This window comes from Prionailurus viverrinus, chromosome X, assembly GCF_022837055.1.
Source record: "Prionailurus viverrinus isolate Anna chromosome X, UM_Priviv_1.0, whole genome shotgun sequence".
Lineage (NCBI taxonomy): Eukaryota > Metazoa > Chordata > Mammalia > Carnivora > Felidae > Prionailurus > Prionailurus viverrinus.
The window spans coordinates 100,895,485-100,914,030 of record NC_062579.1 but is presented as its reverse complement, the minus strand read 5'-3'; the positions used below and the strand labels follow the sequence as shown (position 1 = coordinate 100,914,030).

The 18,546-nt window shown below is 38.1% G+C and overlaps 1 protein-coding gene across 1 annotated transcript in view; it reads left to right on the top strand.

Annotated features, from left to right (window-relative positions):
- Window positions 1-18,546, top strand: part of LOC125157061 (fibrous sheath-interacting protein 2-like) — a 77,548-nt gene that overhangs the window by 19,076 nt on the left and 39,926 nt on the right. Inside the window, 5 exon segments of the mRNA XM_047843291.1 lie at window positions 1,690-1,714; window positions 5,135-5,223; window positions 6,996-7,056; window positions 11,004-11,040; window positions 15,398-15,431. Coding sequence (XP_047699247.1) covers window positions 1,690-1,714; window positions 5,135-5,223; window positions 6,996-7,056; window positions 11,004-11,040; window positions 15,398-15,431 — 246 coding nt within the window.

The window sequence follows — 18,546 nt, the reverse complement described above, 5'->3', positions numbered from 1 at the left end:
CATGTCCCAGGTGAGGAGAAGGTGGCAGCAGTGGGGGATAGTCTAAGAGATTTCTTCCTAGAACCGTTAAGTGGGGAGCAGAGCAATAGTTCTTTTCTCTCTATGCTAACTTCACTTGTCTGAAGCAACCAAGACCCAAAGTAAGAAAAACGTAAGAGCCTCTTCTGATTTCTTTGCTCTCCAGCTTCTCCCACCACCCTTTCACTTTCCCACCGTCTCTAAGCTGCTAAAGGAATAGACTTCCCCACGCAACTTTCCTCAAGTCATATCTTCCTTCTTTCTGAGCCCAGATAGCTCTTCCTGGAGGGCTAGGGTATCTCCCTCCAGTACACTAAAGGAGAGTTATCTGAGCTAAGTATTCCAGTCTGTTGTTATACAAAAATGAAGGTTAAATTTAGGGAAATTCTCGAGACAGTTGCATGGCTTGCAAAGCATACTGTCTTGGCTATGTCATCCTATTTTTGAATGACAGGTGCTGAATATTACTTGGGTCTATATTGTGGCATTCCTCCTGTTAAAAATTCTAACCTCCTCTCCCCTAGTTCCACCCCCAAGCAGGTGGAGTACAAAACTAGGGCAGAGGTTTTGTACTTAGGGAGTCAAAAATGAGAAAATAATATAAAATTTTGAAACAGTAGCCCTGTTGTATGATGGCTGTTTCATACCTGTCAAGCCCCAAAAGGAAACACAACAAGAGATGGGTCTTCAGACCTACATCTGGAAAGTATGCTTACTGTAAAAAAATGTAAAATATAGAAAAATATGTAATATATAGAATGTAACACCATAATAAATATGGGGAAAAAGGCACATTTTACTGAAGACATACAGATGGCGAATAAGCACATGAAAGAGTTGCTTAATATTATTAGTCATTAGGGAAATACAAAGTAAAGCACAATGAGATACCACTATATACCCAGTAAAATAGTTAGAATTTAAATAATTGAATTTACATAAGTGTTTGCAAGGACTTGAATCAGCCAGAACTCTGACACTACAGGTTGGAATGGAAAATGGTAGCCAATGTAAGTTAAACTACCATATGATCCCAGCCATCCCTGTCTTAGATATGTGCCCAAAAGAAGTGAAAATATATGTCCACATAGAGACTCATAGCAGCATTATTCATAATAGCCAAAAAAACTGGAAACAACCTAAATGCCCATCAGTGGGGAAATGGATGAAGTGTAGTATGGAATACTATGTAGTAATAAAAAGGAATAAACCATTGTTACAGGCAACAGTATTGATGAATCTCAAAATGAATATGCTAAATGAAGGAAGCCAGTCCGAGAAAAAAAAAAGAAAAGGAGAGAATACATCCTATATGATTCCATTTGTAGCAAACTCTAGAAAATGCAAACAATTATAGTGTCAGCAGATCAGTAGGTTGTCTGGAAGACGGGTAGAGAGAGGGATGAACTATACGGGGAAACAAGGAAACTTTTGGGGGTGGTGGAAATGTTTGTGGTGATGGTTTCAATAGCTTGTATATGTGTCAAAACTGGACAAATGGTGTGTTTTAAATATATGTGGTTTATTGTACTTCAATTGCATTTGGATAAAATTATTTAAAATTATATGATTTCTCTTTCATTTACTTTTAGGACCAGGTCACCGTTCTCTGAGTTTTGTAAAGGTTCCTGCCAAAAACTCATCAGTCTTCATATCTTCTCAGCATGATGTACAGAAAAACAAAGCAGAACAAAAGGTAGAAAGTTGTATGTCTCCGACACTTTGTATTGATCATTAATTTATCCTGTTAACTATTATTTCTATGGGATATTGTCTTCACTGCCATGGTACTGACTGGTCAGAGATAATGGAGTCCTACACAGAACAGAAGGTTCTGAGTCAGCATCATGTTAAATGTACCATATGGTTTTGCAGAAACTGACTTAAAAATTTGCTGATACTGATAATAGCTAATCTTTATTGAGAATTTGCTGTGGGCCTGGGCCTGTGTTAAACTAGAAGGAGGGGAAAAGGGGGAAAACAATTGACATGATATACAGATATGGAAAAGACATTATCACTACTCGTGAGGACTCACTATCCAAGGATTAGACACGTATAAACAAAAGTCCTTACCATAAAATAAGACGAGAGTTTTGATTTGTACAAAATGTTTTGATTTGTACAAAATGTAGTGGGAGCACAGAAGATTTAGAGACTGGTCCTGCCTAGAGAAGCCTTAAAAGGCTTTATTAAAGGAGGGCTTCATTGTATTAGGTCTTGCGATATGAGTGGAATGCTTCCAGATGAATGAGGATATAGTGAGGCAGTATTACGCACTGATGTTAAAGTGTTAAGTGAGAGCATGATAGTGCAAGCCTGCAAAGCCGGGGGAGCGCCAGAGAGGAGACTGAAAGGTAGGTTGCAGCCATTGTTTTGTACACCTCGTGGAGAATGGATTTATTGTCTCAGTAGTATAGAACCATTGCAGGTTTTTGACAAGAGATGTGAAATAAGAATGAGATGGGGTTTAAAAAGATATTCTGGGGGCACCTGGCCGGCTCAGTTGGAAAGGCATGCAACTCTTGATCTCCCAGGTCATGAGTTCAAGCCCCACATTGAGTGTAGAGATTACTTAAGTACATACATTTAAAAAGAGAGAGAGAAGTCTTTTTTAAAACTAAAAAACAAATAAAAATATAATCTACTTGGGGCGCCTGGGTGGCTCAGTCGGTTGGGCGGCCGATGTCGGCTCAGGTCATGATCTTGCGGTCCGTGGGTTCGAGCCCCACGTCGGGCTCTGTGCTGACAGCTCAGAGCCTGGAGCCTGTTTCAGATTCTGTGTCTCCCTCTCTCTGACCCTCCCCCGTTCATGCTCTGTCTCTCTCTGTCTCAAAAATAAATAAAATAAACGTTAAAAAAATATATATATAATCTAGTTGAAGTGTGTGAGATAGATGCAGTGTTTGAGAGAGAGGAGATTAGAGGGAATATCGTTTTGAGTCTACTGTGATGGTCCAGATAAAAATGATAAGGCCCAAACTAAGGCAGTGGCAGTGAGGGTAAACCAGAGGCTACAGATTTAACACGTTTCAGAGTCAGACGGTGTCAGGATTTGGTGACTCAATAGATGTGTAGATCCAGAGAGAGGGAGAGGATGATGATGATGGTGATGATGATGATAATGATAATGAGGATTTAATTTTTGTATATAGTTCTCTTGAAGTAGGATGTCTTTTCTCTGTGCTCCCATAGTGCTCAGGTTTACCTCTATGTCAGAAATCACTATACTGTGTCATCTTTTTCTGTCTGTTCAACTGTAAGATGATAAACTTAAGGTTAGGAATTGCATACCTTATTTTAATTCCAAGCAATGTGTTCAGTCCCATTGGATTGGTCCTATCTGAAATAAATGGAGTAACTCTAAGCTTTCTAGTATGGGTCACTGGATGGATAGTTATACCTTTTTAAAAAAGTTTATTTATAAAAAAAAAAGTTTATTTATTTTGAGAGAGAGAGCACATGGGTGGGGCAGAGAGACAGGAAGAGAGAGAAAATCCCAAGCAGGCCCCTCACTGTCAGTGTAGATCCTGATGTGGGGCTTGAACTCACAAACCATGAGATCATGACCTGAGCCCAAATCAAGAGTTGGATGCTTAACCAACTGAGTCAACCATGTGCCCCTGGGTTGTTACATGTTTAACCAAAATATGGAAGACAAAGGAGGAAAAAGTTTGGAAAGATGGGAGTACATGGGCACATGATAAGGTTCATTTGAAGTAGTTAGTTTGGGTACCTATGAGAGATATTCATCAAAGAGGTTGATACTGTGTATTAGCATTGAGACCAGAGCTTAGGAGAGATGTAGGGGATGGGAAGAAAAGGGGACATACTATATTAATGTGATTGCTCTAGAGCAAGCAAGTCTCTTTTAGAAGCTTAATTACTAATGAATGCTTTTTTCTTGAATATTAAACCATACAAAAACATAAAGAAATGACTAAAACATCACATATTTTAAATGAAGGTAAGAAAATGAACAATATTTATAATTGCTCTGTTGTCTTTCAGTTAAATAGTTTTGTTGTGTAGTTTTCTAAATTATGCCTTTTTACCCCGTATAAAATCTGTGATTATTCTGATTAAGGAAGATATAAAAATTATTCATGGTTGTAAATGTTAGTATAGAACATTTTTGAGTGATTGCTGGGTGAATAGGCACTTTGGAATCTGCAAACCATGGGGAAGTTAGAATCTCTGCTGTGGCTGCCTATACTGATAGGTAGAGTAAGTTTCTGAAGTACTGTGATTTGTGCAGATAATTCTCCCTAGGAGAAGGTCTCTATCCTCTAATGCCATCCTTTCTCCCCAGACATAAAAATACATCCAATTTCCCATCTTCTGGCTGAACTAGAGGTTCACTAAGTCTCTGATAGTCTCGGCAAAAGATTCCCATGAATATTCTACACACACACACACACACACACACACACACACACACACACACACCAAGAACACTACAACATCTCCATCTGGGTGGCCAATTAGCACCTTGAATCCAGCATGCACAAAACCAAATTCATGATCTTCTAGTCACCCCCAAACCTGTTTCTGTTCCTCCTTTTTTTCAGACACAAAGCTGGAGTCACCTTTGACCCTTTCCTATTGCTCATATTCTACATCCAAAAGTTGTCATTTTGTCCAATTTACAGCCTTTAACTATCTCATAATCTTTCCCTCCTTTCCATTCACAACACCCCTGCCCTTAACAACTGTAATAATTTGCCTCAGTCTCTTTTTCCTCTTGTTAATCTCTCCTACAGTTTGTTGTGAGTGTAATATTCTCAAAATACAGCTTCGAACATATAATTACTCAAAAGTCCTTGGTGGTTCCCCCTTGCCTACTGAATAAAGTGCAAAGCAGTTCATTCTGAGGCAGGGGGAGTGATGGGAGATTAAGCTTGGCAAAGTAATTTAGGAACAGAAGTTAGGGAATTCAGGCTTGTCCCTGGTGGTGGTGGTGAGACACTGGAAGGCATCTTGTATGTGGAGATACTGTCTTTATTTGCATAAATAAATACATCCCTAACTGTGGTAATTCTAGACATTATGCCAGTTCAGCAAGAACTGTATCATTTTTTTTTTCATATTTAAAAGTACCTTTTCTTTCCCCCAGGAATCAAAAGTAGCTCACTTCAAGCTCCAGGTGTTTCTGCTAAAACAAATGGCCCCAGACATTCTGTGCAGGCTATTTTGAAACAAGAGGTAAGTAACATTCCATTTGTCCTAGATACAGACAGAAAAAATGAAGTATGGAATTATTATCAAGATTGGTGTAATACAATTTCATTCATTAAAAGACAATTAACCACCCTATAGTAAGATTTTATAAAAATTGAAATGCAAACCCACAGTAATAATGCTCTGCTACTTCAGACTTCCAAAGCTCATAGCTGTCAATTGCACTAGTGTTGTCATACTGTAAGTATAGGGAATATCAGTAACAAGTTGTAAGCTACCAAAAGTGATAAGACCAAGACTTTAAATGTGTTAAAAAGATCCAAAATTTGAATGTTATATTTACCTCAATTTTTATAGAGATTTACCAGGAGCAACTTGAATGTTCCTACTTAGCCCTTAGGTTATAGGCTTCCTAAATGATGAGCTTCAAGAACTTCAAAGTACATACCTGTGCCCTACAGAGAAAGCAACAAATTGGGCTTTGAGAGTCATTTTCTCCCAGTGCTGATGGGTTGTGCAGAGATAGCCATGCTGCCTCACCCTGTCCCCTTTGTGACCAGGGGTCACGTATCTGATGGTGGGAAGTTGGTGGCAGACATTCAGGGTGCAGCCTCTGGTCACAGCATAGATTGCCTTTGCAGACTTCCATATTGTCATTTTAAAAATCAAATCCACATTGGCTCTGTTAGCCCTGTATTAACTGGCTCAGCTGTTCTAAACAGTTAACATGGTTTAAAAGAGATGTCATCAAGCAGGAAATTCACCAAAGTCTTCCCAAAAGTCTGCCTTCACAACTAAAATAGCAAGTGCCATCATTTGCAGTGTCCTATGTTAAATACATAGTAAGCAACAGACTCAAATATATAGCTGCTCAAATGTAGCATGTCAGCCACAATATGCTTCTCTCTATAAACAAATATTTATTAAACACCTGCTGTGTACAGGGCACTGTATCACTGTATCAACATCCATAATTAGTATGCTTACTTTCTGAAAAAAAGAAACTTAACTACTCTAAGATAGTTTAGTAGTTGTACATTAGGAATTACTTTTCATTAGTCTCACTATGGAGCCATAAAAAAAGTATCCCCTGAGTGTAACATGGACAGTAAACTTAATACTACATACTTTGCCAAAAAAAAGTCGATAAACACATTTAGACTATCAGTTTTTAAAGTAGGCTTTAAAAAATATATATATATATGAACATTATGAATACATCAAATGGTCACAAAAACCTAATTTACTTTGAGAAATAGCATGACCACTTTTATTACAATAAAATATGATACTATTTTCCAACTTTTTTGCCCATTCCATCAGTGTCAGGAAATATACTTCTGGTGGCTTGTGTTTAGCTCTCAGACCTGGGAAAAAATAAAGTCTACTCGGTTGGATTTATCTTTCTGTATAAATATCTAAACAGGTAGAGCTCTTGGCCAAATTAAAGAGTCATATCCTATACATGCAGAAAACCTTTCTGCCTCCCAGCTTTCTAAAATCATGTCCCCTATAGTTTGTTTAAAAACCACACATAATCTTTTTATCTGTTCAATTGATTACCTTCCATGCTGATCAGTGCACTCCTCAGTTAATTTCAGAATACCAATGAATTCTACAAACCTGTAAATTCTGTAATATATAAACCAAATAAAACTTGCATTTTTATTATAAATGGACTTTTAACATTGTTTTCCTAAATTTCTGTATTTTAAATGTGAGAAATAGCTGACGTTCAAATTCTTTTAAAACCCCCTTGATGAATTTCATTGTTTTTTTTCTTGTGGCATATATAGGTGAAATATGCTGATTTTAATGAAGAAAGGGCCAAGAAATCAAGCATTAGCTCTAAGTCAGGTAAATATTAGCAACAGTTATTAAGTAAGTCCTAAAATCTATTAACCTATTCATTCAACTAACATTTATTGAGCTTCTGCTATATGATAAGCATTGTGCTAATTATTACATACATACAAAGTAAAAACTATACAAAGTAGAAAAGCCATGGTCCCTCTCCTGGATTTTACAGTTTAGTGGGGAACACTTATGCCAATAATCACAACCCATTACGATAAGTGTAATAATGGAGGTATGTACATAGTTCAGTGGAAGCATAGGGAAGCCAGGGAAACTTTTATAGAAGCCACAGTTGGGCTGAGACATGAAGGATAAGAAAAATTTTCTAAGCAGACAAATAGAAGGAGAACCTTCCAGGAAAAGGGAATACGTTTAGTAACATATAGACATTAGAGCATAGTACATTTTTGGAAATAGAAATTTTCTCAGAATTGCTTTATCTAAAAGTTCCAGTTAGAGAATTTCAGGAAATGAAGCTTGACTGGTAGATAAGGGTTAGATCATTGTCTCTGGTAGGCCAGGCAAAGAAATCTACCTTTTATCCTGTTATTCAAGTGCAACTATTGAAGAATATTGGCAGGGTCATAATATAATCAGAATTTGCCTTTTCTAAAAAGGGGAAAAAGAGGGGCGCCTGGGTGGTGGCTCAGTTGGTTGAGCGTCCGACTCTTGATTTCAGCTCAGGTCATGATCCCAGAGTTGTGGGATTGAGCCCTGCATGTGGAGCCTGCTCAAGATTCTTTCTCTCTCCCTTTCCCTCCCTCTTTCTGACCCTCTCCTCCACTCACATACTCTCATAGATAGATAGATAGATAGATAGATAGATAGATAGATAAAGGGATAAAAGAATTAGAGGTGAAGAGACTAGAGGAAATGAGACAATAAAAATAATAGCATTTACTATATGCCAGTTACTATGCTAAATTTGTTATATCCTCTCATTTAGTCCTCCCACCAATTTAATGAGGACAGAAACATTTTTTTTTTAATTTTTTTTTCAACGTTTATTTATTTTTGGGACAGAGAGAGACAGAGCATGAACGGGGGAGGGGCAGAGAGAGAGGGAGACACAGAATCGGAAACAGGCTCCAGGCTCCGAGCCATCAGCCCAGAGCCCGACGCGGGGCTCAAATTCACGGACCGTGAGATCGTGACCTGGCTGAAGTCGGACGCTTAACCGACTGCGCCACCCAGGCGCCCCGAGGACAGAAACATTTTTATCTACCATTTTACATATAAGTAAATTAAGTCTCAGAGTGGTAAACTATATTGCCCAAGGTTTCACAGTGTATGTGAAAGGTCTGTCTTACTCAACCAATTCTAGCCACAATGCCATACTGTCTCTTACTACAATTCAAGAGACTATTACAATAGTCCAGGCTAGAAATGAGTCCTGAACAAGGTCAGTGGCAGTGAGGATGAAGAGCTGGGTACATATTTGACTCAAACTAAGGAGGTTGAATGGATGAGATTTGGTTACTGATTGAATACGGGAGATGAAGGAGTTGAAGACAACTCCCAGATTTCTAGACTGGGCAACTAAATGAGTAGTGAATAGTGGTGCCATTCAGTAGACAGGCAGTACAGAAGGATGAACAAGTTTGGAGGAGAAAAAAATTAGTTCAACTTTTTTAGGCAGATTATACTTTCTCCTTTTAATTCCCTCTTTGATTTGAGAGTTATCCATATTTCTTAATTGTCAAGAAATTAATATTTTGGGTCACAGTTCTTTTAATTAAATTCAGAGAATATAGCCTGTAAATCTTGTAACAGGTTGAAGTTGTTAAGGTTTTCTTTGTGGCCAAATATGTGATTGCTATTTGAAAGTGCTCCATGGACATACCGAAAAAATGTGTATTCTGTATTTGCAGGATATAAGGCTCTAAATGAATATTAAATTACATTTATTGATTGTATGTCTTTACTAATTTTTTTGTCTACTAGACTTTTTTTTTCTTATTGTCTACTAGATGCATCCAAGCCATTAAAGAGGTGTTTTGAAGCTCTACACTATAATTGTATTTTTATCAAATTCCCGTTGCATTTCTAATATGTTTCACATAGGCTCTTCAGGACATGTAATCCACCATATTCATAGAAACCATAGAAGACTTGCTTATTTTTTGTAACAGTCACATTAGTTATCTATTGCTAAGTTTAAAAATCACCCCAAAGCTCAGTGGCTTAAAAAAACAATCAACATTATCCTACAGTTTCTGTGGTTAAGAATACAGGAACACCTTAGCTGCATGGTTCTGACTCAGGGTCTCTCATAAGGTTATGATCAAGATGTCATCCAGGGCTGTTGCAGTAATTTAAAGGCTTGAATGGAACTGGAGGATTCACTTCCAAGATGGCTCACTCACATAGCTGTTGTCAGGAGGTCTCAGTGCCTCACCTTGTGGGCCTCTCCATAGGGCTTCTAGAATATCATGATATGGCATCTGGCTTCCCTCAGAGTGGGTGATCCAAGATAGAGGGGCTGAAACCACAGTATATTTTATAACCTAGTTTCAGTAAGTTATACACCATCATTTCTACCCTGTAGTGTTCATTAGAACCAAGTCACTAAGTCCAATGTACACTCAAGGGGAAGAGAGTTAACCTCCACTTTTTGGAGGGAGTATTAACAAGGAACTTACAGACATACTTTAAAACTACCACAACAGGGGCGCCTGGGTAGCTTATTTGGTTAAGCATCTGACTCTTGGTTTTGGCTCAGGTCATGATCTCACAGTGAGATGGAGCCCCATATTGGGCTCTGCACTAACAGCATGGAGCCTTCTTGGGATTCTTTCTCTCTCTCCCTCTCTCTCTCTCTCTCTCTGCCGCTCCCCCGCTCACACTCCCTACTCTCTAAATACATGAATGAATGAATGAAGGAATGAATGAAGGAATAAATAAATATTTTAAAAAATAAATAAAAGGACTACAACAGTATTATCTTCACACTTAATTTTTCAGGTTTATGCACTTCCTTTCCAAAACTGTACACATGCAAAAACATACTCATATACAAAGAAACTCAAGAAGGCACATAGAATTTTAAGTAAACCTTTTAAAACAGATCATTGGGATTTACTGGTTATTCACAATACACTTTATATTTATTAGGAGAAAGATAAATAGTAATTCACCTGGACTTTGAACTGGCTCTAATTGGTAATACTACTTTCTATTAATCAGAGCCTTGCTTGTCTAAGACTATTTAGTCATGTATGCATATAAGTGACATACACCATTCCAGTATTCCTATGAATATATTCTACATGAAGACTTGCTTTAGGTATAATTATTCAGAAATATTTTCTAAATTCCACTTAGGCAATTTTGCTAGATGTCATGCAAAGACAGTATTTGAGTAGAAAGAGATTATGACTGTTAGACTAATAAACAAACATTGATCCAACATCTATGTTAAAGAATTGATTCAATAAATATTATTGAGTGTTTACTATACGCCAGGCACTGTAAACCATAGCATAGTAAGTCCTATAAGAGAAGGAAGTATAGGGTGCTTCAAGAGCATTGAAAGAGGATGCCTGTCTATCTAGGCAGATTTCAAGGAAGGCTCTCTGAAAGAGGTGACACAAGCTGAGTGAATCCTAAAAGATGAAGAATTTAAGAGAGGGATACTAGAGTTATAAAGGAAATAGTAAGGGCACAGGCAAAGGGAATTGCATGTTGTTCAGTGTCTCTGGAGCATAGAATACATGTACAATGGTGACCAGAGATGAGGCTGGTGAGGTAGGCAATCGCCCCAGATCTTAAAGTATATTTTATGCCTTCCTGGGAGTCAATGGAGGGTTTAAACACAGCAGTGACAGCAGGGAATAAAGACATATTAGTACATGTTTATTACCATTTTACAATCTATACCATTACTTGTGAAAGATACCAACAAGTAATAATTTTCTTTCTCTCTCTCTCTGAAAATTCACCTGTAGCTCAAGGAGTCTTTGCTTCTCATGATTCACCAATTAAGTAAGTATCTAATAAAACTTAATAAAGTAATGTGTTATTTTAAATTAACACTTTAATAATTACACAGGAGTGCTGCTTGAGGGCGGATGTTCCCATGGACACCTCAGTTATTGCAGTTCTGCCTGCATTCATTTTTTGCGACCTCTTGGGACTAAGCTAAAATTGTAAAGTTGGCAAAGTTATGTATGTTCTTTTACCTTCTCTCTAGTCACACTTTTGTTCTGTGTTCCCCTAACACACAGGGTCTTCATTCCCCTTTCAGGTAATACTACCTCTTCTTTCCAGGTAGCTTTCCAGGATCTAGATCTATTCTTTTCCCCTCTCCACATTCAAACATACATTACTCGTGCCTTTTGAGGTTATTGGTTTTCTAATGACGATGAATTAGTTTGTCATATAGTATTAATGACTTAATCTGTCACCCCATCTTTAGGATATTTGTACTGTAACCTAAAGTAATGAATCTCTAATGAGGCAAAATCAAGGACAGTGGAGAAGGGTGTTTCTTTGGGGGCCTAGGTGCCTTTCAGCCCTCCAAACTTGTGGCCACCTATTCTGCTAAAGTGCTGTTCCCCTCAAACTTGAATATTTTGTGCATATAAAATAACTCCTGATGGAACACAAATATCCAACACCATCATGTTTTAAACACTCAAACCAAATGAGGTCCAGGATAGGTTTTATAAATTCCAAATTCTGATGAAAATGGTTGGGTAAGGTGAAGCAGCGTGTGGTGGTAAGTGGTGTTGACATTCAGAGCAAGCTTCCTAGAAAAAGGATTTTGAGCTTAGGAGTGATGAAGTCAGTTTGTCTGACTTACTGAGTACTCATAAGATGTAAAGATGCTGAAGGAAGGAAACTGACTAGCCCACTGTTAGGACAGTGGTGAGGAATAGTGATTATGTAGTTTTAGAAAGTATTCATCCCTGTTCTCATCTTCCTCCTGCCATCCACCATACTAGACTACAGAACTACAGAATCACGTGAGTCTTTTCAAAAGCAAATGCTCTGGGTACCCTTTTGCTAAAAATCTTAGCTCGGCTAAAAGGAAGAACTTTGCTCATGACCTGGAGCTTCTTCCCCATTCTTCTCAAATAGACGGTGTTAAAATACTTTTAGCTATCCCTAGGCCAATTCCAGGCCAGAGCACACCAAAACATAGCTAATGACACCATCTGGTCTGGCTCTGCCCATTGCACCCATGTCACATTCCCTTACCTTACAGAGAGGAACACAGGTTCAGGGGCTTGAGCTTAGTCCTCTTTGATGCATCTCATTGCTTCACAAAGCTCAATGCATCAACAGATGCATCACATCTGTTCCACCACTTACCTCTCTCCCTTCTCTTCCTCTCAAGTCCTCATTTCTCTGTTTTTCCTAATGCTTAACCAAGGGCCATACACAGGAGCCTTAAAATAGAATTAGAAACCAAAGAAATCAGGACAAGAGGAGGGAAATGTGATAAGATCGTGGTGGGGTAGACAGTTGTAATAATTAAGCTTTGCATTTAGATATTGAGCATGTTCTTATGATTGGGATGGAAGATGACAGGAGAAACACAGTAAAGAAGGCAGTGAGTCTTTCACCCTGAAGATTATGCTCAGAAGTCTGTATTTCATTCACTGAATGACAGTCTAATGGCTTTCAGGAGGACTGTGATATTATCAAGTCAGTAACTCTGCTGAACAACTGTGACAGCAGCATGTAGGACAAATAGAAGACACTTAAATCAGTGCCCATTACAAAAGTCCATTAATGATTTGTGGCCTGCACAATGGCCTTCCTTTTGGAGTAGAGACAAGTATGCATCCAAAACATGTTAAATGGGAATTTATGTGTCAAACTTTCTTGGGAGCCTACTATGTTCAGAGTATAGTTCTGGGTATTGGGATACAACGATAAATAAAGCACTACCTCTGACCTCAGTTGTTCTTTACAAAACATCAGGACAAAAGACAGGGAGACTTGAGGAATGCCAGAGAGTGAACTGAGGGAAGGGCAGTGGATAAAATGTCAGGAAAAGGGAAGGCCACCCATGGAACCACCCAGTTTTGGCTTTCAGATTAAACCACTGATGTTAGGATACAGAAGTGATGCTTTTAATTCCCACTTAGCCACTGGAATGAGTAAATGGATTTGGCAATAGAATGGACCGTGCATGTGGATGATCAAGAGGTGTAAGCCATCACCTCAAAGCTATGGGTCTGAGATACAAACAGAAGACCACCAATTAGATTAAAAATTAGGTATTCAGAGGACTAGGCAGACTAAATTTTAGGTTTGTCACATTAATCCTCAAGGGGTGGCTGGCCAACCATGTGAAGATATCTTTAAGTTATCTTCTGGACTAAAGCGATGTTGTACAGAGGAGAAGATCAGAAGCAGAGAGGTATATTTATAGCTTTGTGAAATGGCAAGTTAAACGATGAAAAAGTGTGCCTTCTCTTTGGGGCTTCTGAAATAATGGTTATTAAATATCTCTGCCCTCTTTATTTAAGAAGTAGAAAGTGAGCAGTACAAATGACCTAAACTTTAGACATTTTAATGGCATCAATCTATCAGGGAAAACCACCGAAGACTAGGGAAAAGTAGATGAAATATCATGTCACTCCTGAAATTGTGATGGAACTTTCCAATATGACATCAGGTTCATTTGCATGCTTCTGTTCATTTGACACCAGTGAGAATCTGATAATTCATTGCAGATTGTAGATTGCATCTGATATTACAACTATTTTTTAGTGGCCTTCTATGAGGCTTCCTCATTTATCTGGTTAGTTTTGTTCTCAGATATTTGCCATTTCCTCTTATCTAAATGCATGCCTTTGGGACAGAAAGCCTGTGGGAACAGAGAGCAACAAATACACAGGACTCACCGGGTTCCACTTGCTGTGTATGGTGTGAGGCAGAGAAAGCAGAAAAGAGTCTGGATGCATTAGGTTGCAGAGGACCTACAAGAAGGAAATTGTGCTGGAGTTGGCCTAAGAAACTGAGTATCGGAAAAATAAATGAAGCCAAAGGATAGGAACTGTGTCACTGACATCCACATTCATGTTCTAGTTCCATATTGCAAAACGCTCCAAGTCTGAGGATGGGCTATTGCTACCTAACCCTAGCTGAGACCTATAAGTTTTTCTTTTCCCACTAGGAGTCAGGTTGTAATTTCAGAGACTGGCTGTATTTCTCAAAATTGAATTGTAGGCCTTGGAGAAAAAAGTAATTTTGATAACATAAGGGCAGGCCAAGTAAAAATGTAGAGTGTCATTTTTCCTTTAAGGAGGTCAGGAAGAAGAGAGGCAAATGATCCATGTCGGCAGGAAAATATTATATAAATCAAAATTACAGTCTTAGGCCTTGTTTTTTTAAACTTTTTTAGTATTCTATAATTTATATGATTGTGTGGTTCTCTTGCTACAATTTAGTAAAATATATTTTTGGTTCCATGTAGTAGGTGATAATAACGAATTCTGCTGAAAACATAGAATAGATTGCAACAACATGGATGGACCTAGATAGTATAATTCCAAGTGAAAGAAGGCAGTAAGAGATAGATAAAAACCATATGATTTCACTCATGTAGAATTTAAGAATCAAAACAAATGAGCAAACGGAAAAAAGGCAAACCAAGAAACAGACTCTTAACTAGAGAGAACAAACTGATGTTACCAGAGGAGAGATGAAATAGGTGATGGGGATTAAGGAGTGTGCTTGTTGTGGTGAGCACAGGGTGATTAAAATAAAAACCTTAAAAAAAGAAAAAAGCACAGGATAGAATATTATGATACTTAGAAAAGGGCTACATCTAATTTGGTATTGCATGTGATCAGAAACCCATTATTTTAATCCATCATTATCAATAATCATCCATGGGTCTTTTTCTACTGTAGTGTGAAGGGGAGGAGACTAGGAGTTTTGAGGAGGTGGGCAGAAAGTGAATTATCTGGAAGCTCTGATCAAGCAGAGCAGGCAGAAAGGACTAGCCCGCCCCCTCTCTCTCCAACCCCATACTCTTCCCAACTCACTACAAAACAAACTTGGCTAAGGTGGTTCATGAGTAGTAACTTCAGACAGATGTTAGTTTATGCAGCAGCTGTTTATTATTCTACTGTTTATGCAGCAATTATTCTGCTCCAGAGTAATGGAGCATGTCCTATACCCACAGGCCAATATCTAAGTAGGAGGCTAAATAGGGGGATTAGACAAAAAATAAAACTTACTCTTTTTTGTGAGTTGCTATGGAGAAAAAAAAATCTCCAAGTACAAAGGAGAAAATCTGATTCACTGATTAGTAATTGGGGAGAATGTTACATAAATTATAAATCAGAAGTAATAAAATCAGTCTCTCTTTACTTTTCAGACAACAAAACTATCATAACTGCTGTCAAGGAAAAGTATGTACAATGAAATTCACTGATAAAGCAACATGTTAAGGATATTTTGTAATATGAGATTAGAGAAAAATCTGTGAATCAGACAATGAGCAAAATCATCTGTTGACGTTAGTCAGTTTCCCTCTTTGTCTTCTTCTCTTCCTTGACTTTCACTCTCAGTTAATCTTGAGTTTTGCAGGGGTCCAAAGTTACTGTTATTGGCCCTTTGGGCAGAGGGGCTCAGGAGGATATATTGAAGGAGCTTTAGGAGCTTTAGTCACCAGGTGAAAAGCATCAAATACCACAAACCCACTCCATAATGGGAAGCCATTAAGGGAAATGTCTTTGCATACTATTAAGATCTGGCTTAGGGCTGAGCATCCTGTCCCTTGGGCATGTGAACCAGGATGCCTAGATCTGTCTCTTAATTTTCCTAGGAGTAAGGAAAATCTTAGGGTCGTACTCCATCAAAAGAAATACCTGGTCACTTGAGAACTGCAACTTGGACCAGGCCAAGGTCAGAGGGTGAATTTGATGAGCCCCAACTGTAGGGCTAGACAGAGGAATCGTGAACATGAGAGAGGTTCAGGGGAGTAGCACACACACACTTTTCACACATACACCTGCTCAATTCAGAAAACAAGCAACAAACACAAAGACATAGACATACTGGCACCAAAAGGATATTTCTTGGTTTAATAGTATAGTGAGAATAAGGTGAAAATCAGATTCTATTTATCACAGTTCACTTCATTATAAGAATGCCCCTATTTTATATACCAAGATTGGAAATGCCTCTTCTCTGCTACCTTATGAGTAATAGTGTAGGACGTCTGTACATTTTCTCTGGTATTAATAATATATATTGAAATTCTTGGCTCATATGTATTGGAACAGATTTGGACCAATTTAGATCAAGAAGGTAAGTAACTTACCTGTTAATGGTTAGATGTTAGAAGTGTTTGATTTCAGCCATGTTTATGTAAAACAAGTGTTTTTCAACCATATGTTATCATCCCAGACTATGTTTTTCAAACTCAATAGCCAGTTTCTAGTGCAAGCAGTAGGTGACAAAGAACGCATTAAGAGAACTAGATAGCGGTGATGTTTGCACGGCATTATGAGTGTGCTTAATGCCACTGAACTGTACACTTTAAAATGGCAAAATGGTACATTTTATGTTATGTGTACTTTATCACAATAAAAAAGCATTAAAATATTTGGGAATTGGGGTGGAAAAACTGGCTTTTCCCTGTAGTGGCTCTCAAACCTCTAACGGATCATGAGAGATATGCTACCTACAACAAGGTGCTAACTTTTCATTGAATGTTGGCCTAAACCCGAACAATCTGGAAGGTAACTTTGGAGGTAATTGGGAGGCAACAACCACATTATAGGGAATCTGGTGCCCAAATGCCAGGATATCAAACAATGCATAGCCAGAATGCCAGGCATCCAGCCTTTGCTGCTGCTGACTTTTATGCACAGCTTTGAAAAATAAGAGTTTCTGTGGAAGGTATGCATTCTTGGTCTAGATGTCTTGAGGGTAACAATAACTTCAAAACAAATACTATTTTATTATAGGCAGGAGGATTTTTATGTTCCCAAAATATATCTTCAATAAGTAGAAGTACCTAAACAAATAGAGTTTTTCAGGTGCAATTTGCATCTGGCCCCAGTCCAGTCTTAGGTGTGACAGTGAGTACAATTAACCATTGAGGAAAATGTCATTCGGTTCTGGTCCTTGGGTTCTACTTCAGCTCATACTGAAGGACCCCCAACTTCCTCCTACTGCTCAGCCTTCTGGCCCTTTGAGTCTCAGGTGTATCTCAGCCTTTTGGACCTAAATGAATGTGTTTCTTTACTTCTGAGCCATCCTCTGTCTCCCTATCCAAGACAGTTTGCACTGAGAATTCTTTTGTTGCACCCAAACCCTGTTCACTTCCCCTAAATCACCAGTACTAATAGTTGACCATTAATTAAGCCTTAACAAGTAGCTGTAGTCATCAGCATATATAAAAGCACAGTGAACTTTCAGAGGAAGGCAACAACAGGCAGGCCACAGAGCCCACAGGCTGACCACTCCACTGTGGTGCTTTTTCACTATTGCCTCATAGCTGAATAGATGCCTACATAAAAAGAGGCTACCTCTGCAAAGGCATATAAATGTTTTGGAGGCAAATTTGTTTTCTGAAATAGTTTGTTAGAGGTAATCTGGTTTGTATTTTTAAGAATTATTTCATGGATCATAAACACAGTCTGTCTTTTTGCCAGAGCATTGGTTTTCTATGAGCTTAGACACCCACCTGGCTATTTTTAAATTTATGTATTTAAATTCAAGTTACTTAACATACAGTGTTGTACTATTTTCAGAAGTAGGAACCAGTGACTCATCACTTCCGTATAACACCCAGTGCTCATACCAGCAAGTGCCCTCCTTAATGCCCATCACCCACTTAGCCCATACCCCCACCTGCCTCCCCTCTAGCCACCCTTTTTTTTTCTCTGAATTTAAGACTCTTATGGTTTGCCTCCCTCTCTATTTTATTTTTCCTTCCCTTCCCTTATGTTTAGCTGTTTTGATTCTTAAATTCCACATGAGTGAAATCATATGATATTTGTCTTTTTCTGACTGACTTATTTCACTTAGCATAATACACTCTAGTTCCAACTCATAAACATGGAGAACAAACTGAGGGTTACAGGAGGGATTGTGGGAGGGGGGTTGGGCTAAATGGGTAAGGGGCACTAAGGAATCTACTCCTGAAATCATTGTTGCTCTATATGCTAACTAATTTGGGTGTAAATTTTTAAAAATAAAAAATAAAATTAAAAAAATAGTAGTAAAAATAAAATAAAATGAAATAATAATAATACACTCTAGTTCCATCCATGTTGTTGCAAATCTCAAGATTTCATTCTTTTTGATCACCAAGTAGAATTCCATTGTATATATATACCACATCTTCTTTATCCATTCATCATTCAATAGACATTTGGGTTCTTTCCATAATTTGGTTATTGTTAATAGCACTGCTATAAACATTGGGGTGCTTGTGCCCCTTCGAATCAGCATTTTTGTATACTTTAGATAAATACCTAGTAGTGCAACTGCTGTGTTGTACCTGTATTTTTA